The sequence below is a fragment of the Apodemus sylvaticus genome, chromosome X (genome assembly GCF_947179515.1).
Source record: "Apodemus sylvaticus chromosome X, mApoSyl1.1, whole genome shotgun sequence".
Lineage (NCBI taxonomy): Eukaryota > Metazoa > Chordata > Mammalia > Rodentia > Muridae > Apodemus > Apodemus sylvaticus.
In genome coordinates this window covers 18,705,409-18,732,855 of record NC_067495.1, presented here as the reverse complement: position 1 = coordinate 18,732,855, position 27,447 = coordinate 18,705,409, and the positions used below count along the sequence as shown (strand labels likewise).

Sequence of the window (27,447 nt, the reverse complement as noted above, 5' to 3'; positions counted from 1 at the left end):
CTCCCTCTTCTTCCTCCTTTCTCTTAGCAAAAGTTATAGCTGGTAAGGAAAACCATACCTCGAAAGATGTCCAGAATATGTTTTCCCACATACCAACAGATGGTCTCGAAGTTGGGAAACTTGAAAAGGTCTGCTGTGCTCAGCCGCTTCTCAATTTCATAAGCCCTGTAAGGAAACATAATGACTATAAAAAGAATCTATTTACTGAGCACCTATTATGTACCATGTATTATTCTCAGTGCTATGTATCCACTGTATTTAATATTCACAGTGACACTGTAAAACCCTATATACAAGGAAACTTTGAGATCAAAAATGTACCTGCCCAAAGGGTACATTAACAACCAAGTGAAGAAAGAGTGTTAACCTTGTCAAACTGTCATTAAGAACAAAGATACTGCCCAGCAGCAGTGGTGTTGCACACCTTTAATCCAAGAACTTGCAAGGCAGAGGCAAGCAGATCTCTGAGTTTGAGACCAGCCTAGTCTACAGGGTGAGTTCACAGAGAAACTCTTCTCTTTAAAAAGCAAAAAAAAAAAAAAAAAAAAACAAAAATCCCCTTTCTTGCTGTCTTCATCATACTATACTACATTCCTTACTCAAGGGACTTACACAAAGACTATAGCACACAAGAACGGACAATGTCAGAACTCACTTGAGTTGCATTTCAATGTTAAGGCTGTGTAAAAAGTTCCCTCCAAAGGCTAAGCAGTCCACGGGTGTTAACACAGCATGTATCCATCCTGTAGTACAGAGAAGGCAAAAATCACAGCTAGCAGAAGGCCTTTCTTTCTTTGGACACCTCATTGCCTGGTCAGTTTAACCTTCACTCCTTAAAAATAGCTTACCAATGATTCAAAATATTATATTTTTACTGTGGCAATAACCAGCATAGCCTACTCTATCATTTTAGTAACATGAACAGAATCAACTTACAAAGTTAATGCATCTCTCTCCACTTGAATTATCTTTCTGTTGCTTTACCCTCTCTTCTCTAAAATAACATCACTCTTTTTCTAAAATGCACACCTCTAAAACACAATTATTCATTTCCCTTGCCTTTAATTTTGCAACATTATGTTTTCTTAAATCCTTTCCATATTCATCTCCCTTCTCCATCCATCTATCCAGAAGATTCATGTCCCTCCTTATCTCTCATACTGGTTAGTATTAAAAACTGGTTTTTTTTTTTTGGTTTTTTTGGATTTATTTTTTTCGAGACAGGGTTTCTCTGTATAGCCCTGGCTGTCCTGGAACTCACTCGGTAGATCAGGCTGGCTTCGAACTCAGAAATACGCCTGCCTCTGCCTCCCAGAGTGCTGGGATTACAGGCGTGCGCCACTGCGGCCCTGTTTTTATACCTCTAGATACAACTAAAACCTTTCAAACTGATAAAACAGTATCACCAATAATCTGTGATGTTACACACACACACACACACACACACAAACACAATGTAGCAACTACTAAAATCAAAACAAAATAAAACTAGAGCAAATAAAGAACTAGAACCACTAAAAAAAACCAAAGCAAATTCTAACCCTAAAAATTCACATAAATAATTCATGGGATTATACCAACCTAACCTTGAAAAAGATATACAAAGTTGGGACAAATCCCAACTTCAAAACTTACTATAAATGTATAGTAATGAAAAAGTATGCATTATCATAAGGAGAGACATATAAATCAATGGAAGATATAAGATCCAAAAATAAACCCATATATGCTCAACTGACTTTTCCTGGTTTGTTTTTTCATTTGATTTTTGGTTTTGCAATACTGAGGAGCAAGCCCAAGGCCTTGAACATATTACGCAATACTCCACCACTGAACTGCAATTTGAACTGCAAATCAACCAGTGATAGTGATGGAGAGAAATATCAAGAAAATTCAACAAAGAAAGAAGTTTTCAGGATACTATGGAAGAAGCAGATGTCAACATGCCAAAGAATAAAATTGGGCTCTTGCCTCAACCTGTATATAAAAACTAACTCAATTTTAATAAAATATCTAAATATAATAGCTAAAACTAAACTGAAAACAATGACACATACATATAATCCCAGCACTCAAAAAGCAAAAGCAAGAAGATGACAGGTTTAAGGCTAGCTGAACTACATGGTAAGACAGCACAGTCTGAGTAAGACAATGTGTCAAAAAAAACTATGAAATACTTATAAATATTTATTTCCTTGAATTCCCAATACCTGTAGATATAATCATATCAATCAAAAATTTAAGGCAGTAAGATCACAGGTTTGAGGCCTTGGAGATACAGAGAGAGAGAGAGACTGAGCACAGCCTGAGTGAGACAAAGGGAAAAAAGAAAGAAAAGCCAACAAAGAAAAACAGATAAACTGAACAGAATTAATAGCGTTCATATTTTATGAGACACTATCAGAGAATGTGTAAAGACTCAACTCTTTCTGGGAGCTTTAGGCAGTTAATTTAATAGCTCCTGTGAGAGAGGAAGTCACCTGGTAAAATAATCCCCAACCATGATAATGTAAGTAACCCTACTTAAAATGCAGTAAAGCACACAAAGATGTTAAAGTAGAAGGGATACTTGGGAAGAAGAGAGTGAGCAGCAGGGAAAGAGATATAAGAAAAAATAATGGTGGACAGGAATGAAGTACACATATGTGTGTATGTGAGAAATTGCCAATGAATCAATTTAATGTATTAAAAGATAATGTCAGGCCAGGTGGTGGTGGCACATGCCTTTAATCCCAGCATTCAGGAGGCAAAGGCAGGCAGACCTCTGTGAGTTCAAAGCTAGCCTGGTCTACAGAGCAAGTTTCAGGACAGCCTGGCAACACAGAGAAATCCTGTTAAAAAAAGAAAAAAATTCAAAATTCAAAAAGGAAAGAAAGAAAAGAATGTCAAAAGACAAACTCAAGAATAAAAAAATATTTTTGAACTGATAAACATACAAAAAATATAATTCATGTAATGGTCATTGTGTGATGGGCACTGGGTGATTTAATAATTAAATATTATTTATAAACAGTTATACTGTTATTACTATTTAAGAATAAGTAAAGGATTTCACAAAAAAATAAAGAACAAAGATCTATAAATTACAGGAAGTATTTTTGCAAGATGGTCAACATTAATAGTCATTAGAGAAACACAAACTAGAACCTTGGTATTATATTTTACTCATACTAAGATTGCTACGATCATAAAGACAGAAATGAAAATTATTGGAGAAGATATGAACAAATTGGAACCCTTATACTTTGCTACCTGGAATATAAAATAGTGTACATTATCTACTTTGATAATAGCGTGGCAATTCCTCAAAAAGGCAATCTATGGAGTTATCACATGATAGAGGCAATCCTCTACCAAACAGATACACAAGAAAACTGAAAATACAAGCCGTATATCCCTTGCCTAAAATACTTCAAATCAGAAATGTTTCATACTTGAGACATATTTAAAATTTTGTAGTATCTATAAATATACATACATCTTGAGGATAAAAACAGTTATACTGGGAATGAGATACTTGTTTATGACCTGATTGTACTTTATACAAACAGCCTGAAATAAAATTTACATACTTTAACGACCTTATATGTTGCAGGGTATTTGATTACACTGTGAACCCCAAGATTGTGTTATACCCTGAGATTGTGTTATTAAAAAAACCTGTGGCTCAAACAGTATAAAGTATCTTGGGGTGACTCTTACCAAACATGCGAAAGATCTGTATGACAAGAACTTCAAGACTCTGAAGAAGGAAATGGAAGAAGACCTCAAAAAATGGGAAAACCTCCCATGCTCATGGATCAGTAGAATCAATATAGTTAAAATGGCCATTTTGCCTAAAGCACTATACAGATTCAATGCAATACCCATCAAAATCCCAACTCAATTCTTCACAGAGTTAGAAAGAGCAATTATCAAATTCATCTGGAACAACAAAAAACCCAGGATAGCTAAAACTATTCTCAGCAACAAAAGAAAATCTGGGGGAATCAGTATCCCTGACCTCAAGCAATACTACAGAGCAATAGTGTTAAAAACTGCATGGTATTGGTACAGTGACAGGCAGGAGGATCAATGGAACAGGATTGAAGATCCAGAAATGAACCCACACACCTATGGCCACTTGATCCTCGACAAAGAGGCTGAAAACATCCAATGGAAAAAAGATAGCCTTTTCAACAAATGGTGCTGGTTCAACTGGAGGTCAGCATGCAGAAGAATGCGAATTGATCCATCCTTGTCTCCTTGTACTAAGCTCAAATCCAAATGGATCAAGGACCTCCACATAAAGCCAGACACTCTGAAGCTAATAGAAAAGAAACTGGGGAAGACCCTTGAGGACATCTGTACAGGGAGAAAGTTTCTGAACAGAACACCAATAGCGTATGCTCTAAGAGCAAGAATTGACAAATGGGACCTCATAAGGTTACAGAGTTTCTGTAAGGCAAAGGACACCATCAAGAGGACAGATCGGCAACCAACAAATTGGGAAAAGATCTTCACCAATCCTACATCAGATAGAGGGCTAATATCCAATATATATAAAGAACTCAAGAAGTTAGACTCCAGAAAACCGAACAACCCTATTAAAAAATGGGGTACAGAGTTAAACAAAGAATTCTCACCTGAAGAACTTCGGATGGCGGAGAAGCATCTTAAAAAATGCTCAACTTCATTAGTCATTAGGGAAATGCAAATCAAAACAACCCTAAGATTTCATCTTACACCAGTCAGAATGGCTAAGATTAAAAATTCAGGAGACAGCAGGTGTTGGAGAGGGTGCGGAGAAAGAGGAACACTCCTCCACTGCTGGTGGGGTTGCAAATTGGTACAACCACTCTGGAAATCAGTCTGGCGGTTCCTCAGAAAACTGGGCACCTCACTTCCAGAAGATCCTGCTATACCACTCCTGGGCATATACCCAGAGGATTCCCCACCATGTAATAAGGATACATGCTCTACTATGTTCATAGCAGCCCTATTTATAATTGCCAGATGCTGGAAAGAACCCAGGTATCCCTCAACAGAAGAGTGGATACAAAAAATGTGGTATATCTACACAATGGAGTACTATTCAGCCATTAGAAACAATGAATTCATGAAATTCTTAGGCAAATGGATGGAGCTAGAGAACATCATACTAAGTGAGGTAACCCAGACTCAAATGGTGAATCATGGTATGCACTCACTAATAAGTGGTTATTAACCTAGAAAACTGGAATACCCAAAACATAATCCACACATCAAATGAGATACAAGAAGAAAGCAGGAGTGGTCCCTGGTTCTGGAAAGACTCAGTGAAACAGTATTTGGCAAAACCAGAACGGGGAACTGGGAAGGGGTGGGAGGGAGGACAGGGGAAGAGAAGGGGGCTTACGGGACTTTCGGGGAGTGGAGGGGGGCTAGAAAAGGGGAAATCATTTGAAATGTAAATAAATTATATCGAATAAAAAAAAAAGAAAAAAAAAAGAAAAAAAAAAAAAACAAACCTGTGGCTAGTTGAGGCATGGCCCAGCCTTGACACACACCTTTAATCCCTCCGGCTGGAATACAGACATGCCCTTAGGCTATACATTTAATCCCAAACAACGAAGGTAAAGTTGGTTTGTAGAAGGAAGTAGCTATGTTTAAGACTCACGTCTAAAGGAGTAAGAAAGATTTGACAGAATAGAATATCTGCAACTCTCCAGAGTAGAGAGAGGAAAGGGGTAGTGTAGAGAGGAAGGAGACAGTTTTACAGAGATAAGTTCCAGACAAAGAACTACCTAGACACAGGTGAAGATAGAATGAGCCAGAGAATGAGAAGGAGCCAGCATATTAGGACAGATCGCCACACTTAGTAAGAGACCAGCCAGATTAGTACAGGAAAGACCAAGAAGAGCCAGACTGAATCAGCTTGAAGAGTTCTGAGCCAAAATAGATGAGTTGAACCACCCAGCCAGAATTCAGAAAGAACTAGGAAGGGGAGATCTTATTCAGCAGTAAATCTCAGAGGCTGAAAACATTCTAGGCCTAGATAACATTATATTGAGGCTAGAAGCTTCCAGGAGTAGGCCTTGGTTACCAGACAGAGGAAGTAAGCCTCCAAGATGATGATTACATTGGGTGAATAAAAGTTACTTTGACATTTATGTCTGAGCATGATCTCATCACATTAGTCAGATGATGTGAAATTTTCTATTTACAGGGTTGCTTTGGCTCTCAAAAGGTTTCAGAGATAAGGAGAAGGCTCAGTCAATAAATATTTGCCATGCAAACATGAGGACCTAAATTCAGATCTCCAGCACCCATGTAAAAATCTAAGCATGGCAGCACATGTCTGTAACTCAGGAACTGCAAGAGCTTGAAGAAAGGAGGACTCATCGGGCATGTTACAGCTAGCCTAGTTTAGTGAGAAATTATGTCTCAAAAAAAAAAAAGTGATGGGCTAGAGATGGCCTGAAGATTAAGAGCATTGGCTGCTCTTCTAGAGGACCAGACCTCAATTCCCAAAACCCACATGGCAGCTCACAACTATTTGTAACCTGGGAATTCAACTGCCATCTTTGGCCCTCCAGGGGGAACAAGGCAAGCACTTACTGCACATCATTTCATGTAAGTAAAAGATTCATTAAAAAAACTAAAATTACAAATACATTTTAAAAATGTAAAGAGTAACTACAGAAGACATTGGATGTCAATTTCTGGACACTGATATGCATATACACCAATATACAAGTGTATACACACACACACACAGAGAGAGAGAGGTGGGGAGGGGACTATGTACAAATACCGAGCATAGAAAATTAATTCAATAAAACATGATTTTTGGAAAGGGGACTCAGACTTTGTAGATACCTTTTTTTTAAAAAAAGATATTCCTGGGTTCCAGATATTTGTTTCTGCGTTTTTTGTTTGTTTTTCTTTCTTGAGATATGATTTCTTTGTGTAGCCCTGGCTATCTCAGAACTTGCTCTTTAGACCAGGCTGGCATGGAAGCTCCTGCCTATGGCTTCCAAGTACAAGGATTAAGGGCATGTGCCACTACAGCCTAGTTGGATTCCAGATTATTAATTAAGAATAGTCAACTCTTTATTTAGCAAAATAAGTTTTACATGAATACTCATAGTAGCATTATTCATAATAGCCAAAAATGATCCCAAGATAGATTGACTGGCACATAACTATAACCTCAGCTACTCAGAACGCTGAGACTTCACCACACTACAAAGTGGGCTCAGTGCCAACCTGGGCAACTTTATGAGACCTTGTCTCAAAAAGATTTTTTGAATAAAACAATGAATAGGGGCTATGGAACTAGTTCAGTGGTAGAGCACTTAGACAGCATTCACAAGGCTTTGTATCCGATCCCCAGTATGAAAGAAAGAAAGAAAGAAAGAAAGAAAGAAAGAAAGAAAGAAAGAAAGAAAGAAAGAAAGAAAGAAAGGAAGGAAGGAAGGAAGGAAGGAAGGAAGGAAGGAAGGAAGGAAGGAAGGAAGGAAGGAAGGAAGGAAGGAAGGAAGGAAGGAAGGAAGGAAAGAAAAGAAAGAAATGGACGTGAATGTGGAACAGTATTTCAAGGCATGTTATTTTATATTCTTGAACTCACAGCAGCTGTGATTACTTGTGTAAGATATTCACAAGATTGGGCTCTCTGGCAGGCTGACCTGCTCAGCTACCACTCAGACCCAAATCCAGGGCTCTGAATTGTCTACCCCAAAATCTGTATCATCTTCAAATGGTTGGGATGCATGAAAGGGCCAGTCATACTGATCCAAAGCTGAAGGACCTCCACAACACAGAACAAAAAGATAACCTGGAGGAGTCCTGATGAGGACCCAATATTGGAGACCTTGAAACATACCAATAACTCACTGCAACATTTCCAAGCACAGGAGTAGACAGGGATATAATACAGGACACACTGCGACATACTACAGCTTCCATGATGAGATATTTTCTATGCTGTTTGTGTGTGTGTGTGTATTTTATTTTGGTGGGGAGTTAGCAAGGATGAAGGACAGATATGAGGGGATGGGGAGATGAATGGGACTAGGGTAAATGATATAAAACTTACAAAAACTCAATAAACAGATTTTCTTCCATGGTAGAAAGGAAGGAACCATTGGCAAGGTTCCTTATATGCTCCTGCTAGCAACACTAATGAAACTCACTGGGTTTCACACACACACAAAAGACATGAAAGTAGAAAGAGAGCTAAATGGGAAGGGGGTTAGCATGTGTCGTAGAGGGACAGCAGGGAATAGCAAGTACAAAATACATTATGTACATGTATAGAAATGTCACACAGAGATCCACTATTATGGATAATATATGCTAAGAAAACATTTTTAAAAGAAAAGGAATATATGTGGCATAACCACATTAAGAAATACTATTTTGCAGTGGCTGGAATGAGTTATAGCTCAGCTGGTAAATGGATTGTTTAGCATGAGCAAAGATTCATGTTTGATTTCTTGTACTACATAAAAATAAAGAAAAAATAGGCACGGTAGTGTAAGTCTATAACCACAGTACTTAGAAGATAGAGGCAGGAGCAGGAGTTCAAGGTTACCATTAGCTACACAGCAACATTTTTTATTGAGTACATGAGGCCCTGATGCAGGGGGTAGAGAAATTATTCTGCCATTAAAAAAGTAGTAAAGTAGCCGGGTTGTGGTGGTGCATGCCTTTAATTCCAGCACTTGGGAAACAGAGGCAGGCGGATCTCTGAGTTGGAGGCCAGCCTGGTCTACACAGTGAGTTCCAGGACAGCCAGGGCTACGCAGAGAAACCCCATCTCGGGGGAAAAAAACAAACAAACAAAAAATGTAGTAAAGTGAGGTGCCATGTTTATAATCACACACTCATGAAGCTGACAAAATATTGCCAAGTTTGAGGCAAATTTGGGCTATATAGCAGATTCCAGGATCACATAAATCTGTCTAAAGAAAAAAAAAAAGTAAGGTGGTACAATTTTTTTTGTTTGTTTGTTTTTAGGATTTGGTTTTTTTTTTTTTTTGAGACAGGGTTTCTCTGTATAGCCCTGGCTGTCCTGGAACTCACTCTATAGACCAGGCTGGCCTAGAACTCAGAAATCTGCCTGACTCTGCCTCCCAGAGTGCTGGGATTACAGGCGTGCGCCGCCACCACCCAGCTGGTGGTACACATTTATAATCCTACCAAGCAGAAGGTGGAGGCAGGAGGATCAATAGTTGAAGGCCAACTTCAGCTATCAAGTTGAGTTCAAGGCTAGCCTAGACTATGTGAGAGCCTATCCCAAAACTATTATTTATGTGGAATACTCAAGCGGAAAATCCACATACAAGTGAAGTTGAAAGGCTTGATCCAGCATTGTAGGGGAGTACCAGGACAGGGAAAAGGGAGGGGGAAAGATAGGAGAATGGATGGAGAGAAGAGGACTTATGGGACATATTTGGGAGGGGGAACTGTGAAAGAGGAAAGCTTTTGGATTGTAAACAAATATAGAAAATAAAAATATATATTAAAAAAAAATTGGCCGGGCAGTGGTAGTGCACGCCTGTAATCCCAGCACTCTGGGAGGCAGAGGCAGGCGGATTTCTGAGTTCGAGGCCAGCCTGGTCTACAGAGTGAGTTCCAGGACAGCCAGAGCTATACAGAGAAACCCTGTCTCAAAAAACCAAATCCAAAAAATCCAAAAAAAAAAAAAAAAATTGTTGTCCCAGGCTAGGAGAAGAGCCAAATAAAAAGTAACTGTTAATGGGGAAAGTGTTTCTTTTTAAAGGGATGATCCCTTGAAAAAGTATACTAAAAACAATTGTTAGACATATACATTTTATGGCATATAAATTCTATGTCACTTTCTACAAAAGCACACTTAACACAAAAAAATGGTAACAAAAATGTGTCTAAGAGCTAAACTGGTGCTGGGAATTTATAGCATTAAATGCTCACATTACAAAAGAAAATAAGTCTGAAATTAATAATCTCAAATCCATCTCAAGACTAGGAAAAAAGTATAAAATCTCAGAACAAGCAGAAGGAAGAATAAAGATAAAATCAAAAATCAAAATTGAAAACATAAACAAAAAAAAACATCAAACAAAACTGATAAACCTCTAGAAGACTGATAGAAATAAACGAGAAGACACAGGTAACTATTATCAGGAATGAACAAAAGTAGGGAGAGGGAGGAAGGGAGAGCAGGAATAAAATATCAATATAGTACTTCTTTGAAAAGTATAGACAAGCACAACTCATCTAATATGGAATACGTGGACAGGCAAGATGGCCTTGTTGGTAAAAAACCTGGGCTAGATAATGCAAATAACCTTACAAAGATTAAGGAAACCTAATGCTAAATTAAAACTCCTCCCCAAATTTTCAGGTCCACATTATTTCACAAGAGAATTCCATTTATTTATTTCTTTATTATTTTTAAGCTGAGCATAGTGGCACACACCTTTAATCACAGCAGCTGGAGGCAGAGGCAGGTGGATTTTAAGACCAGCCTTGTAATAGAAAAAACAAAAGATCTTTAAAATATTTATTTTGTTTCATTTTTAAATAGCGTTTCACTAACTTGCCTAGGCTAGCCTTGAAAACATAATCCTCCTGCCTCAGTTTTCCAAGTATCTGAGATTTCAAGTGTGTTTTATTATGCCCACATAAGAGTATTACCCTATGCATTTCAGGAAATTTAATGTTAATTCTGATTGAATAACCAAGAAACATTTAAATTGGCCTGTTCAAAAAAGATTCAATTAGCTTCTAGATATCAACTCTCCCCAAATTGAGACAACAGGGTTATTTTTTCAAAATGTACATATTCAGCTCAGGACACACCTCAGTGGAAGAATGATTGCCTAGCAAAATATATACAAATTCAGACTCCACAGGAGACCTAAGAATTCTATAAGTAAAACCCAGGCATGAACTATTATAAAGAATGTTTCAATCCTGGTCATTCAATGTTATAGACTAGAACATCAGTAATAACCCTAGTCATAGGGCTGAGTCCTGTTCTCTATCGGTATACCCAGTTGACATTAACCTAGTATACAATGCTCCATCAGCCTCCTCCTGCTTGTTCAGTCATCTGTGGCCTCCACACAAAACCATGCTACCTACTGGCCAACATATAAATTTTCTTGACGTCTAGTTCTTAACCTCTCAGCTAATGAGAAAAAGAGATGTCGCATAATGAGATTAATAAATTATGGACAGGGTTTGGTACAGTATCACTATCTCCCTTCTTTCTGCCTTTCCCATCCTCCCATCTAGAGGGACCCAGGAATGACCTGTAGGAATAAACAGTGTTTGTCCTTGCTTCACAGAACACTTGTAGCACTTTTCCACCTGGTCACCAAAGAACATCTCGTTCTGATTAGAGGAGCTGCTCCAGCACTCAAAGAGGGTCAGATTAGCATTTGTTGGGCGGATCAGGTAGAAGATCTTCTCACCCTGAAATAAAAAGGTTTCGAGAAAAGTCCTTCTTGAGGAAAGGTGTTCCAAATGGTCAAATCTCTCCCAGTCTCCACCCACAACTATATTGGTATGCCAGAGCTGCTTCCCAAACCCATCAAGAAACATTTTTAGAGAAACTGCTCAAATTTACTCCAAATTTTCCAAAAGTAATTTGAAAGGAGCATTTAAATCTATTTAAATTAGGAGAAATATATATCAATTGCTCTTACTTTAGATGTAATACCAAGTGAAAAAAATGGCCTCTATAGGTAAGATCAATACTAGTAGCCCTAGAATTTAAGGCCATATTATTGATGAGAAGAAAATTGAATCTGCTTTTAAATACCAGTCATACAGTGTTCTTTCTCATACCTGCAATCAAAGTTAGTAAGTTTAAAAGTTCAGTAACTGCCCAAGGACTTCTAGAAGATTATATTTCATTAGATGATGGATTATCTGTTGGAAGAATATGTTATTTCCTAATTGTGTTTTGCTTGGATAATCATTTGATAGACAATTTGGTGAAAAAGAACCATACCATAGCATAAGGGTAACTCTGTAGCTTAACTAATACATCAAAATTTTAAACACAGAAAACTATGACATGTGACAAAACTGTATGTGTACTATACAAATGAAAACACTAACAGCCTTCATAGAGTAGCTAATAATAGTATTATATCAATTACCTTATTTTGATAACTGTCCTGTAATTACTTAAGAAAATACCATTGTTAAGAACTAAATAATGAATTATTAGACATAAGGAGACACTATGTCTGGAACTACTCCCAAATATCTCAGAAAAAAATACAGCCACTTTAGTTACTTTGGAGAAAGTAAATTAATTCTATGGTACATATATTAAAGTTTGAGGGAGGGAAAGCTCATGTTATCAAGAAATTTCAACAAATACAGGCATTTTCATATATATTGGGAGAAACAGAATTCCTTCATTTAAGAAGGTACGAAATATCTTAAGTAATTTACTGCTATTCAAAAAAGCTACATCTATGGTACTAGAGATAGAAGCCAGGACCTTGTACATGTTAAGAAAGCACTACACCACTAAACTAAGTCCCCAGATCTCAAAAAAAGAAATAGTTTTAGTGCTAGGGGTGCAGCCTAGGGCCTGCTGCATTCCTCCTTCCCCATGTTTTGCTGTTTTTGTTGTTGTTTTTGATTTGGGTTTTTTGAGACAGTCTCGAAACTTACCAAGAAGCTCAGGCTGAACTCTTCATTCATGGCAAGCCTCCTGCCACAACCTTCAAGAGTTGAAATTATAGGCAGAAGCCACATGCCTACCTTCAACAATTTTTTTGCTTAAGCATCAAAATTGTAGAGGCACACCCACATGTGCTACATCAATCACATTAATCTCTTTGTCAGAACCCGAAGAAATGAATTCTGTATCTTGGGAGGGGGGGAAACTTCTTGTCCCCTCACCAGTACTTAGAATAACCTTATACTTAGGAATTCTGTCTTCAGAATTAACACAAGAGAGTTAATCAGGTCAAAGTGTTACCCAGAAAGGATATGAGAGGCAGATATGTCTGGCTGCCTCCAGGTGTCATATTCATTCCTACCTTAAGCACATGGTACCAAACTGAGGTCCCACCAAAGTCAATGTGAAAATCTGTATAGCTATCCCGCACACTCATGAGACAGTACTTCTGCACATTGGGCCTCTCAAAGACACTTTCCTCTGGCCACAAGTTTTCCACCCATGACAGCTTGCGAACAATCTTAGGTGTTTCTACAAGGTTTGAAAGCCTAGTAAAGAAGGTGAAAAGAAACGTGAGCTGACTGAAAATTGAAAGTTTAAGCCTGAATAAAGTACTGTGGTTAGATAAAACAAATTTTAAAAAAATCATTTTCTCCACAAAACCCAAAGGTTTTTATTTATTTGTAGAAATATTTATTTCTACAAGTTTAACAGTAATCCAGCTCCACTCAGCTTCTAAATCCAGTCCTAAATAAATCCTAGCTCCAAATCCTTCCCCAATAGGAAGTGGCCATTCCTACTACTAAATTGTCATGCCCGTTATTTCATTTCCCCAGTCTACTTAGTTTGTAACAGTTGTCTTTTTCCTACCTTGATATCTTCTGTATGAAAAGCCCTTATACTTACAGAAACCTCCTGGAGCTCAGTTCCATACGTCTGGCTGTTTTATCCCACATAAACCCACAAATCTTATAATATTATGCACTCCTCTTTGTTTTGACCTTTAGGAAATTCAATAAAAACTGTGCAATCTATTTCCATCAACTGAACAAAGAACTATGCATTCATGTGTATAGTACCTATCCATATGCATCCTAGTCCCCCATCTTTATTTTCTTTTTGTTCCAGTTTTCTTTTTCCCATTTTCTGCATGTCTACAAGCTATCACACAGGGTTTCTGGATTAAGTGATATATAAAGAAACTACAGATTTCAAATACCTTTAGGTTCTTAACTATTAAAAGTAACAGCAAGGATTTTAATATTATAATCATGTTACCACTGTGGGAAACTGAAAAGTACATAGGACCCTGCTGTATGCTGTTTTTTGCAACTTCTTGCAAATCTAACATTTTATTATTTGAAAGCTTAAAATGCCAATAAGCAATTAGAAAGTTTCCTAAGAAGAAAAAGACATGTTAGAATTTCTTAATATTCACCACAGTCGTGAATACGTAAGTACTGGCAGAATACTTTAAAGATTATAATCTTTCCCTTTTAAATGTAGGCAACCTACCCTTAGAAAAACTACTTGGTAATTTTAAAATCTATTTCCAAAGACTGAGTACTTATTCTTTATTTAGGACAGTCATAAAGTAAAAATATAAACAGTAGGAAAAGATCAAAGGAAGATGCCCTAGAACAAAGGAGACAAATTAAATAAAATAGATACTATATAATCTAGCTGTTAGAAATTGAAGACACTGACTTAATTATTAGAAAGTTGAATCAGTGCCCTATAAAGTATAAGCCAACTCTGTTCTCCAAAATGAAAAACAAAACTACTAAAGTGAAGAAAACAAACCAAAATATAAATTCAAGTATATCTACAAGTTTTAGACACCCTGTCAGGCTTTTCTGTTACCTTTCCCCTCCTACCTGGTATCAGAGAATTCCAAACTAATGACATTGAGGACTTTTTCCCTCTTCCCACTGTAATAGTATTTGACAAAATCACCAAGTTTCATCTTGCAGTCAGCTTGGCGGGCCACATCAATCACATCAATCTCTTTGTCAGAACCTGAAATAAAGACATGAGTTCTGTAAGAAAGTGTCATCTTGAGTGAGGTAACTCAATCACAAAAGAACACACATGGCATGCACTTACTGACAAGTGGATGTTAGCCCAAAAGCTCAAAATAAACAAGTTACAATTCACAGACTATACAGGATGCTCAAGGAGGAGGACTGAAGTGGGGGTGCTTCAGTTCCTCTAAGAAAGGGAACAAAATAGTCACAGGAGCAATAAATGAGACAATGTGTGGAGCAGAGACTGAAGTAAAGGCCACCCAGAGACTGCCCTACCTGGGGATTCATCCTATAAACAGTCACTAAACTCGACACTATTATACACGACAAGATGTACATACCTAAAGGAGTCTGTTATGGTTGTCTCCGGAGGGGCCCTGCCAGAGCCTTACACATACAGAGGCAGTGCTAGCGGCCAACCATTGGACTGAGTGTGGGGTCCCCAATGGAGGAGTTGGAGGGCGGACTGTAGGAGCTGAAGGGGTTTACAGCCCCGTGGGAAGAACAAAGATGTCGGCCACCCAGACACCCCAGGACTACCAGAGACTAAAACATCAACCAAGGGGTTACACATGGTTCCAGTCAAAAATGTGGCAGAGGAAAGCCTTGTCGGGCATCAGTGGGAGGAGAGGTCCTTGATCCTGTGAAGGCTCAGTAGATGCAACAAAGGGAAATCAACAGGGGTGGGAGTGGGTCAGGTAGAGGGGCATATTCTTGGAGGCAGGGGGTGGGAGTTTTTGGGAAGGGGGGAAACCGGGAAAGGTTTTAGCATTGGAAATGTAAATGAAGATTATATTCAATAAAAAAGGAATGAAAAAGAAAGAAATGAGTTCTATACTGAGTTATGTCTCTCAAGGACAAAAACTTTTTTTTGGATTTGGTTTTTCTAGACAGGGTTTCTCTGTGTAGCCTTGGCTGTCCTGGAACTCATTCTGTAGACCAGGCTGGCCTCAAACTCAGAAATCTGCCTGCCTCTGCCTCCCAGAGTGCTGGGATTACAGGTGTGCGCCACCACGCCCAGCGGACAAAAACTTCTTGTCCCCTCACCAGTACCTAGAATGGCCATATACTCAGGAATTCCGTCTTCAGATACCATGTGATCAGGGCAGAGAGGAGAAATCTATGAGATCTGGGTGGGGGCTATTAGGGCTCTGGAGCTATCTGATAGAAACTCTCACATAGTCTAACTGCCATGGATCTGCTTCTTTATTTCCTCTCTTCTAGTCTGCCCCTACACTGATGCTCCAGTAATAAACAGGTTGTAAGAGCAGGTATCAGAGACTATGATCCCTAAAATTTCCCAGGTTAAAAAGAAATGGCTTAATGAGGCCATTTGTACTTGCAGATATGAGACTGGCATATGAGCCTCCGGGAGGCTCTACCAGCACCTGACTGAGACAAAAGCAGATACTTACTGCCAGCCATTGGAATGGGGTCAGGGACCTCAATGGAGGAGGTGGAGGAAGAAATGAAGGAGCTGAGGGGGACTGCACCCTCATAGGAAGAACAGTGTTGACTGACCCAGACCCCTCAGAACTCCCAGAGACGAAGCCAAAAACCGAGGAGCATACATGGGCTGATCCGTAGCCCCGGCATATGTGTAGTGGAAGACTGCCTTGTCCTGGTTCACTGGGAGAGGATGCCCTTAATCCTGTGGAAGCTTGATGCTTCAATGAGGGATGCTGGTGAGGGTAAGGAGGGGTGGGTGGGTGAGTGGGGGAGCACCCTCTCATAGGTGGGGGGAAGGGGGTGAAGAACTCAGGGAGTGGGGACTAGGAAGGAGCACAACTTTTGGAATGTAAATAAATAAAATAAATTAATAAAAAAAATTGGCTCAACTTAATTTTATGTGATCTATTAAGAGAAGAAGAGAATGAATCAAATAAAAACTGTCATTACCTCCCATCACATACACACGCACACAAAAAAAGTCCCAAGGGCTAGAGAGACGGCTACGTGGTTAAGTGTTTTTCCAGAGGTTTTGAGTTCAATTCCCAGCAACAACATAGTGTCTCATAACCATCTATAATGGGATCTTATTCCCCATTCTGATGTGCATGAAAACAGAGCATGAATGTACATAAAATAGCGAAATAAAAATAAAAGCTAAAAAGGAAAAGAAGACTAGTATTCTGTCGCTTGTCTCGCTAAAAAATGACTCTAGGCAAGGTGTTCACATCATACTCTCAAGATGGCTAGAAAACAAATGTAAGAAGGTGGATTAGAGAAATGACTCTAGTTTTTTTGTTTGTTTTGTTTGTCAAGACAGGGTCTCTCTATGTGGCTCTAGCTATCCTGGAATTCACTATGTAGACCAGGCTGGCCTGAAACTCAGAGATCTGATTGCCTCTGATCTCTGGGTGCTGAGATTAAAGGTATTGCGATCCATCATGCCAAGCATGATAGCAACAGCTAATGTCACAGTTAAGAGGGTCTATGGTGTCTTACCAACATAGTGTTCCACATCCCTCACAGTGAATGATGGAGAGGGTAATGTCATCCCCAACCCATCCTTCTTCAAGACAAGGATAGGCACGCTGAAGCTATTCTCTTCCAAGAATTCCACAGTCAGCTGATTTCCAGTGGGCTTCAGAATCACTTCATCTGAGCTGTGTGGGTCATAGGAAAAAAACATGACCTTGAGATTCTGCTCACTAAAGGCCTTAATGGCCTCTCACTAAAGGGTTATAGTCTTCCTGTGGGAGTCTTATATGGGTTGACAGTTAATGGCATAAACTTCATATGCCAGGAAAAAACATGAGGTCTCCAAAGCAGCAGACAAGGTCACTGACAGAGGTAGGGAATATATGGTGAACAGGCTGTTCTTTTCTGAACAACAAAGGAAATTAGTCAATAGCTTACCTAAGAAGAGATAGAACTAACAATTTTGACTCATTTGTTCTAACCCAAAATAGCAACATCCAATTTAAAACGTTAGTGAAGAGAGCAAAGACTGAGCTTTTAAAAACAGTATTTACAACCACTTTCTCAATGCATGTACTTACAAGATGGGAATTGTTTTTTAAATTTTTCATACAATATATTTTGATCATATTATTCTTCCCCCCTCAACTACTCCTAGTCATAATGGAGACAAGAGAGTGGTAGATAGATGGAGGTATACACAGTACCAGAGCATTAGCTTAGCTTGCAATGAGTCCATGATTTCAACCTCCAGAACCAAAAACAAAAAAAGATTATGAAGAAAAGGGAAATTAGTTGTATTGAAACAAACATAATAAGTTCTGTATCCATTTTACTCTTTATGTAATTCTAGATGGCCCAAAGTTTAAACTGCAAAAACTAAAGGCATAAAGGTACTAAGGGAAAAACATGTAAGAGACAAGACTTAGTTTTTAATAAAATGATAATAAATAAATTGATCTGTATTAAAAACTAAAATTGTTTGCAAGGAAAGCTGTTATAAATAAGTTAGTTTTCTCCAATGGAGTCTCATTGGACAGTATTAACCACACTGTTTTGTTATTTGTTCAAGGCAGGGTTTTTCCATGTAGTCCTGGCTGCCCTGGAATGAGATCTGTAGACTAGGCTGGCCTTGAACTCACAGAAATCCACCTGCCTCTGCTGTTGCTAGGATTAAAGGCATGCACCACCACCACCCAATTTATTAACCACATTTAAGGGTAAGCTTCATGCCCAAAAGTAGATGGCCATCACAGAATAAACTCAAAAATATTTTTGTATACTTGGTTTCATATTGCTTTGTTAGGGTCTCTTTTGTTTTGTTTTTTATGTGTGTATGTGTATGTGTGTATGTGTGTGTGTGTATGTGTGTGTGTGTGTGTGTATGAGAAAGAGATTCTTGTGGATTGGTTTCTTTTTTGCTTTGCATGTTTGTTTTCTAAACAGAGAAAGAAAGGGTGCAGAGTTGGGTAGATGGGAAGGATCTGGGAGGAATTGAAAGGAGGGGAAAGCATGATCAGAATATGTTGTATGAAAACATTACCTCGATAAATAAATTTTTGAAAATTTAATAGTAAAAATCATCAGCGATTTGACAAAATATCTATGATGCTGTACAAGCTTTATGCAAATAATTGGCAAAATTTACAGATTCTTAAGGCATATCCCTTTTGACCTAACAATTTTACTTTTACACAGTTAAATCTACATCTATACTTGTCACACATGCAAATACTTAAGTACAGAGAGATATTCACTGAGACTGCAAATATAGCTCAGTGGTAGAGTACTTGCCTAGCATGTATGATACCAAGGTTCAATGCTCATTACTGAAGAAAAAAGGTATGGACTATAGAAGTTTTCTTAATAACAGCAAATTGCTGGAATCAATTTAAATGTCCATAACTAGAGGACTAGTCAAATAAAATACATATCCATTCAATGAAATACTAAATGACAATGAAATGAAGAACATGCTACTGTAGATTGATTTCCAAGACATATTATTTAGGTTTAAAAATAAAGGTAATGTACAAAATATGCTTCCATTTGTGTCAAAAATGAAAAAGGACACACAACTACATATATGTGGGTATAAGTACTATTTTTGAAAAAATGTAAAAAATGAACTGATATAAGTAGAAGGGATCCAAGGGGTTTGAGGTAGAGAGGAGACTGACAGCCTTTCATTTTTTTACAACTAAGAGCCTAGAAAAAACAATCTGAATAATACCTGAAGTACAAAAAACCCGAAAAGAGTCAAATGGATTTAAAACCACATAATATTTCTTTACTCATTAGTTTCTAATTCATTATTTTTATTCAATTCATTACTTTATTTTTACTAAATCCAGGTAAGTTTAAAGAAAAAAAAGTTATCTTTTTGACTGAAAAACACATGACAACTTCCTATTTTTAGTTTTAAAGTTTTCTCTCCTGTATGAGATAATTAAATTTTCTGACCATTAACAATTCTTGAAGACATTTAATGGGGAACTGTTATGAATATGGAATAGGAAAAGAGAAGGAAATAAAAGGTCATAGAATAAGTATGATCAAAGTATATTTAATAATATACATGGAAATATCATAATGAAATCCATTACTTTGTATAATTAATATACACAAGGAGAAACCAAAAAACCCTTCCAATTATAACATTGTTCAGATGCTTGTAAGTTGACTAAGACAAATGCTGCTTCCCAACTACTGCAAATTTTTGTAAATAGGTCATAATGTATTCTAAACATCAAGTGAAACTCTGGCCAGTTACTTAGGAACTGACCAAAACAAAAGTTCCCACCCCAGAGATTTTGCAGTGCCCAGAAGATATCCAGACATGAGGGAGGCACATAATGGCACAGCCAGTGGAAAAGCTGAAAGGAAGAATTCCAGTTTCCCATAGCTCTAAGCTTAACATTTCTTAGGACAGAGGGTCCTCCTCACCTGTCAAAAGTTCTACCCCGTAGTTCTCGGATAAACATAGAACTCCCAGTCTTCAATGGTTTCCCCTTGTGATTATCATGTCCTTTAGAAGATACACGCCGTTTTTTCACTAAACCAGAAAAAGACAAGTGGTAATGAGTTAGAATGGCCAGGAGCTAAGAATCTAAAACCCCAAGGGCATCTACACTTAAAGATGCTCTCTTACACTCAGGAAAGCTCTGGTAAGGAAGAGTGTGTTTCCTCCAGGCAGTTGCTAAAATGGGAAAGAGGTAAAGCTATGCATTTTTGCTTTCTTAGGGCAATAGCTACAGGCCCTGTTGGACTTGCATGGGCTTCTGCTGTTTCCTAAGGAAGACACATCCGAGGCACTTAGGCAAAGGTTCTCTAAAGCTACCTTTGCTTTGTTTCTTGCCTTATTACTTCCTGTTAGAAATCATAAGATCAACTTACTAATGGAGGGTCCATGTAAGACCTCACAGTTGGGGCAATGGTACAGATCAATATCAGCAGCCTTCTCCTCCTCAACACCAACACAACTGGAAAAGAAAAAATGTAGCCAAGATTTATAAGATTTTTATTTTTTAAAAGTTCTATATTAGTGAGTGCAGGATAGTACATATAGTAATTTACATTTATATCAATTAAAATTAAGTACATGTGAGGGCTGGATAGATGGCTTGGTGGTTAAGAACACTGGCTGCTTGCTCTTCCAGAGGACCTGAATTTGACTCCTAGCACCTAGATAGTGGCCCACAGTCCTCTCTAACTCTAGTTCCAGGGGATCTGGTTCCCTCTTCTGGCCTCTACTAGCACCAGTCACTTGGTATACAGGCAGCCAGACATGTGGACAACACACTCATACACATAAAAAAATTAAATTAAAAGAATAAAGTTAAGTAAAATTTAAATGTAGTTCCTCTATTAGACTAGCTACATTTCACCAGCCACATGCAGATATTGTACATATTATAAAACATTTTCACCAATGCAAAATTCTACTAGTGTAAAACAATGATGGCAAAACTTCATTAGGATTCAGAATGGTCAAAGCTGAAAGAGACTAGAGCATCAGTATGTGAATAAACAGATATATATAAACCCAACAAGTAATTTTAAATGTTCCAAATAGTTACATAAAAAAGGTAAAATCGGGAGCCGAGCAGTGGTGGCTGCACGCCTTTAATCCAAGCACTTGGGAGGTAGAGGCAGGCAGATCTCTGTGAGTTCAAGGGCAGCCTGGTCTACAGAACAAGTTCCAGGCCAGCTAGGGCTTTTACACAAAGAAACCCTGTCTCAAAAAAACAAACAAAAAAAAAAACAGGTAAAAAGAACCAGATGTTCTAGTCCTCTAATTCACACTTCTAATTCCAGCATTCTAGAGGTGGAGGAATGAGGATTATCATGTGTTTCAGGCTACCCTCAAGTAGCCTGGACTATATAAGAAAAACATCTCAAAACACAAAAAGATTTTTTTTTAAGAGTAAGCTTTTTTTAATATTTTATTTTGCCTAACACACTCAAAACACTAGAACCCAAACTTAGAACTTTGCTGAGATATTTAATTAAACTACTAGAAATATTTTAGAGCCAACAATATTTATGAGTGAAGAATTATAGGTAATCATTTTTGCAGCCTCATTTAGATTTAATTTTGTATGAATATATATACAAAGTAATATCACACATTAAGCCCTTCTCTCACCAAGAAAGATGACAAGAACCCTGCAAATAATTTCTAGCTAAGGTCTGAATGCTTTAAAAGCCTTTTATCAACCACATACAGCAAGGCATATAAAAATATGGTTGAGCTCAAATAGTTTCAGCCAAGATCAATATGATCAATCCTGAAATCCAGCCCCTCCCTTACCTTCATCTTGGCAACAATAACTGTTTATAAACCTGTAGCATATCAAGAAATCAGAACATCAGCATCAACTTTGTAGAGGTTAGTAGATAATGTACATAAAGTTCATTCAATGAACACAGAAACTGGCAGAGTAAATGACAAATGACAGTTAATATTACGTTTTGCCATATCCACATTATCATTCCTCACTACCCTAAAGCTTGTTTTTCGTTTGCTTGCTTGCTTTTGAGATAGGGTCTCTCTCACTATATAGCTCAATCTCACTTCAAACTTACCTTAGCTTCCTGGTCCCAAAGTTACTGGCCTGTATCACCTGGCCTAAATCTATAAATCTTTTGTTTGGACCTGAGGCATTCGTTTCCATGACATACGTGCTTTAAGTCTCACATCCCTACTATATTTGGACACTGCTCAAAAAGGAAACCTTGCTGTCACCACTCCTGAACTTTTATCACATATGCCTTTTCTACATATATCACTGCCCGTCTCCTCTCTCAACTTCCGTGTCACACCCTCAGCAATTCTATACCATGATATATAAACTGCTCTAGCTTCCCGTTCAAGAAACACTTGCTGGGCATGGTGGTGCATGTGTGCTAAGGTGATCTGAATCAGAATGGCCCTCATAGGCTCATAAGTTTGGATACATGATCCTCAGTTGGTGGAATTATTTGGAAAAGAGGGGGTATGACCTTGTTGGAGGAGTTGTGTCATGGGGGGGGCAGTCTTTGATGTTTCAACAGACTCCTACTGTCTCAGTCAGGGTTTCTATTCCTGCACAAACATCATGACCAAGAAGCAAGTTGGGGAGGAAAGGGTTTATTGAGCTTACACTTCCATGCTGCTGTTCATCCCCAAAGGAAGTCAGGACTGGAACTCAAGCAGGTCAGGAAGCAGGAGCTGATGCAGAGGCCAAGGAGGGATGTTTCTTACTGGCTTGCTTCCCCTGGCTTGCTCAGCCTGCTCTCTTATAGAACCCAAGACTACCAGCCCAGGGATGGTACCACCCACAAGGGGCCCTCCCCCCTTGATCACTAATTGAGAAAACGCCCCACAGCTGGATCTCATGGAGGCACTTCCCCAACTGAAGCTCCTTTCTCTGTGATAACTCCAACCTGTGTCAAGTTGAAACACAAAACCAGCCAGTACACCTACTATCCCCAGTGTGTTCTCTAACTCCTGCTTAAGGTTTAAGCTGTTTCTGTTGCCATGCTTTCTCTATCCCATCACGGGTGCTAAACCTCTTAAACTTATATATAAGCCCAATTCAATACTTTCTTTTTTTAAGTTGCTTTGGTCATGGTGTTTTATTACAGTAACAGAAAAGTAACTAATACAACCACAATCTCAGAATTTCAGATATAGAAGAATCAGTAGTTTAAGGTCAGCTTTGGCTAGATGAAACCCTGTCTAAAAACAAAACAATATAATACAGAACCCTCCTTTACTTTCCAAGTTTAAACAAATACAGTTGGTTTATAAGAAAATTATTTCCCCCATACCAGTACTACTCAAAGTGTAATCCAGTTATTCTCAACCTGTGGGTCGTAATCCCTTTCACAGGGGTCACATATCAGATACCCTGCATATAAGACATTTATTTACATGACAATTCATAACAGTAGCAAAATTACAGTTATAAAGTAGCAGTTAAAATAATTTTATGGTTGAGGGTCACCACATATAAGGAACTGTTTTAAAGTGTTGCAACATTAGGAAGGTTAAATGGATGGAACTGGAAAATATCATCCTAAGTGAGGTAACCAAATCACAAAAGAATATACATGGAATGCAGTCACTGATAAGTGGATATTAACTAGCCCAGAAGCTCTGAATACCCAAGACACAAGTAGCATATCAAATGACTCCTATGAAGAAGTAAGGAGAGGGCCCTGATCCTGGAAAGGCCTGATCCAGCATTGTAGGGGAGTAACAGGACAGAGAAAAAGGAGGGAGGTGATTGGAGTATGGGTGTAGAGAAGGCTTATGGGACATATGGGGAGGGGGGAACTGGGAAAGGGGAAAGCATTTTGGAATGTAAACAAAGAATTTAGAAAATTGGAAAAAAAGGGGGGGGGGGGAAAGGAAGGTTAAGAACCACTAGTATAATCCACACACTAATACTGATCTGTCTATAGGTCTATAGTTAAGTACAGAAAAATGACAGTATTACTTTTCAAAAATCTGGCAGGATTTTTTAATAGCCATTGAATCTAATAATGAAAAATTGAGGTTTGTTATATTGCTTTTTGTTCACATTGTTTTTCTAGTCATTATTTTTTTTCTTTTATAAAATAATTGATTCATTAGAGACTGAAAATAAAGGAAAATATGTCCTTGTTCTTCACCATACAGTCTAAGGAGCACTGTGTTAAGAATTCTATCAGCTTCATATGGTCTTAACAAGAAGGAAGGCCCAAGTATGGATGCTTCAATCCCACTTAGAAGGGGGAACAAAATAATCACAGAAGGCAGAGGGAGGGAGGTACCTGGGTGGAAGAGGTAAAGGGGAGGGAAAAGGGGGGCAGGATCAGGTATGGGAAGAGACAGAAGTCCAGAGGGTCAGGAGAATGAATACAAATAAACAATAGTGTGAGGTGAGGGATGGGGGGAGCCTGTAGAAAGTCTGAGAGATCTGAGATGTGAGAGGCTCCCAGGACCCAATGGGGATGACATTTGCCAAAATGCCCAACAGTTGGAGATAGAACCTGAAGATACCACCTCCAGTAGAGACATGAACCTCAGTTGACGGATGGGGCTACCTACCCATCTCAACTTTTTTTTTTTTTTTTTGATTTGGTTTTTTTGAGACAGGGCTTCTCTGTATAGCCCTGGCTGTCCTGGAGCTCACTCTGTAGACCAGGCTGGCCTCGAACTCAGAAATCCGCCTGCCTCTGCCTCCTAGAGGGCTAGGATTACAGGCGTGCGCCATCACCACACAGCTCCGTCTCAACATTTTTGACTCAGATTTATTCCTGTCTAAAGGAAATGCAGGGAAAAAAAATGGAGCAGAGACTGAAAGGAAAGGCAATCCAGAGACCATCCCAACTTGGGATCCATCCCATGCCCAGGTACCAAACTCTAACAATATTGCTGATGCTATGTTGTGCTTGTAGACAGGAGCCTGGCATGGCTGTCCTCTGAGAGGCTCTACCAGAACCTGACTGAGACAGATGCAGATACTTACAGCCAACCACTGAACAGGAGGTCAGGGACCCCTAGGGAATAGTTAGGGGAAGGACTGAAGGAGCTAAAGGGGATTGCAACCCCATAGGACGAAGTTATCAATTAACCAAACCCCTCAAAGCTCCCGGCGACTATGCCACCAACCAAAGAGCATACATGGGCTAGTCCATGGCCCCCACTACATATGAAGCAGAAGACTGTCTTGTCTGGCCTCAGTGGGAGGGGATGCACTTGGTCCTGTGGAGACTTGATGTCCCAGAGAAGGGGGATGCTAAGAGGAGGGAGTGGGTAGGTGGTTGAGCAAAGGGAGAGGAGGAGGCAGGGGGGTCATGGAGGGGGAACCAAAAAGAGTTCTTTCAGATGGAAGCCTCCTATTCTTCTGGACAATGACAACTCAAGAAGCTCAATAGATGATAATTTTAACTCTCCAATGAGAATTTGAAATTACCTCTTCCTTTGTGCCTTACGTCTTTTCCTGCTACTGTGATAGAATACCATGAACAAAAGCAACTTAAGAACAGAGGTGCTTATTTTAGTTCATAGTTCAAAGTATATCTCAGTAGAAAAGTCAAGGCAGCCAGTACGTGAAGCATCCCGTCAAAAAAAAAAAAAAAAAGGTGATAAATGTCTGCTGTTGCTCAGTTCCTTTTCTGTTTATACAGTCCAGAAAAGTGCCACTCAACAGTGAGAGAGGGTCTTCCCACCTCCATTAAAATACAATCAAGATAATTTCCCATAATTACTCACAGGCATGCTTGATTCTAGATGTCATCAAGTTATCAACTGACATTAACCATCAAACCTTGGGTGAGATGACTCATTGCTCTTCAAGTTTCATACCATGCAGCAATACCACATCCTGCTCTTCTTTACTTCCAGTTACCCTTCTCCCCAGCATATCCTTTCACTCACTGGAGAACTTGCTCACAGATTTTTTTCCACACCAAGTCTTTTCAATACTCTACGAGATATCAGTAATAACACGGAGATCCAACTTTTGAAGGTTACTCTTCTTTGACATTATCATGCTCAGATAGTTACCTCCACTCTCATTGCAGCTACTGTCATAACCATCCCCCAGACTTTGTCCAGCAATTGGCTCACTTCTGGAATATGAAATGCATTTTTCATTTCACCATAAATATATCCGCCAGGTTCTCACTATACCTAGTCTTTGCTTTCAAAGAACCCTAGCTGCTTCTACTTTTAACCAATTCTTTGTTTAATTTGTTTTGTTGTTGTATGGAACAAGGTTTCACTATGTACTCCTGGCTGGCCTGGAACTCAGAGATCTGTCTCTGCTTTATGGACACTAGGATTAAAGATCCATGGCACTACACCACACACCACACCATACCCAGTACATTCTTTTTTTAACTTTATGCTTTGTGCTCAGAGAAGGTCTTATGTACAGGTTAGACTAGCCTTGAACTCAAAATCCCCATGCCTCAGCTCCTGAATAATGGGATTATAGGCCTGTGGCACCAAATCTACCTATTCTTGACTTTAACCCTACTTACTGTCTAGCTTAAATTCTAGCATTCATCACTTGCCCCACCTACCTTTCACCACATTTGCAAACCTATCCCTAGTCCAATCCCACTGCACTAGACCATTGAATGTGCTGGAGAAGAAATAATCACCCAATGGACTAGTGGCAAAATAAATTCACTGTCTAAAATATATAGATTATATTGATTGATAATTCTCTCATAATTTCCTACTCAGCTTTCCTTCCCACAATCCACAGTAAACTTCAAATCTTTGATCCCATTATCTTTCCCTTCTTTCCACGAAAATGAATTACTTTCTTCTTGGAAAATAAAACAAATGAAATAATCAGACAAGAACCAATTTGACTTCTAATACCAACTCTTCTTCCTTCACCCACCCTTTCCTCCTGTTACAATGGAAATGCTATCTTTTGTTTCTCCTAAAGTCACTGCTGGAACTCAAGTCACATATTTTTTTATTTGATCAATTAATTGTCCGTTCTTTCTAAGGTATCTTCAATCTCTCACCCTGTTTCTCTTTCTTTACAATACTATGTAGACAAATATAATGACCTTAAAAACCCTCTCTTTTCCTTTTATTCCTTCTTGTCTGCCCCTCTCTGATAGTTCATAGCCAAACATCTCTATCTACATTTATATACCTCAAAATGGCCCCCTTTTGAACAGGTAACAGTTTAAACATGGTACAAAACTCAAAATTATCAGTTCTATATCCTAATTTACTATTAATTTAGCTATCACGTGTATGCCTCTGTAATTCTTACTGTTGCAGTCATAACACGGGTTATGACCTCTAACTAGAATTATTGTCTTGCTCACGCAAATAGA

The 27,447-nt window shown here is 38.6% G+C and overlaps 1 protein-coding gene across 11 annotated transcripts in view; it reads right to left on the bottom strand.

The window, feature by feature from the left end:
* Nucleotides 1–27,447, bottom strand: part of Phf8 (PHD finger protein 8) — a 103,033-nt gene that overhangs the window by 61,073 nt on the left and 14,513 nt on the right. For all 11 annotated transcript variants that reach the window (XM_052170107.1, XM_052170103.1, XM_052170105.1 and 8 more), the window contains 8 exons: nucleotides 20,503–20,588; nucleotides 20,053–20,161; nucleotides 17,131–17,291; nucleotides 14,533–14,674; nucleotides 13,017–13,203; nucleotides 11,265–11,427; nucleotides 656–743; nucleotides 59–165 (listed from right to left, as the gene is read on the bottom strand). In XM_052170107.1, coding sequence (XP_052026067.1) covers nucleotides 59–165; nucleotides 656–743; nucleotides 11,265–11,427; nucleotides 13,017–13,203; nucleotides 14,533–14,674; nucleotides 17,131–17,291; nucleotides 20,053–20,161; nucleotides 20,503–20,588 — 1,043 coding nt within the window. The remainder of the gene's footprint in view (nucleotides 1–58; nucleotides 166–655; nucleotides 744–11,264; nucleotides 11,428–13,016; nucleotides 13,204–14,532; nucleotides 14,675–17,130; nucleotides 17,292–20,052; nucleotides 20,162–20,502; nucleotides 20,589–27,447) is intronic.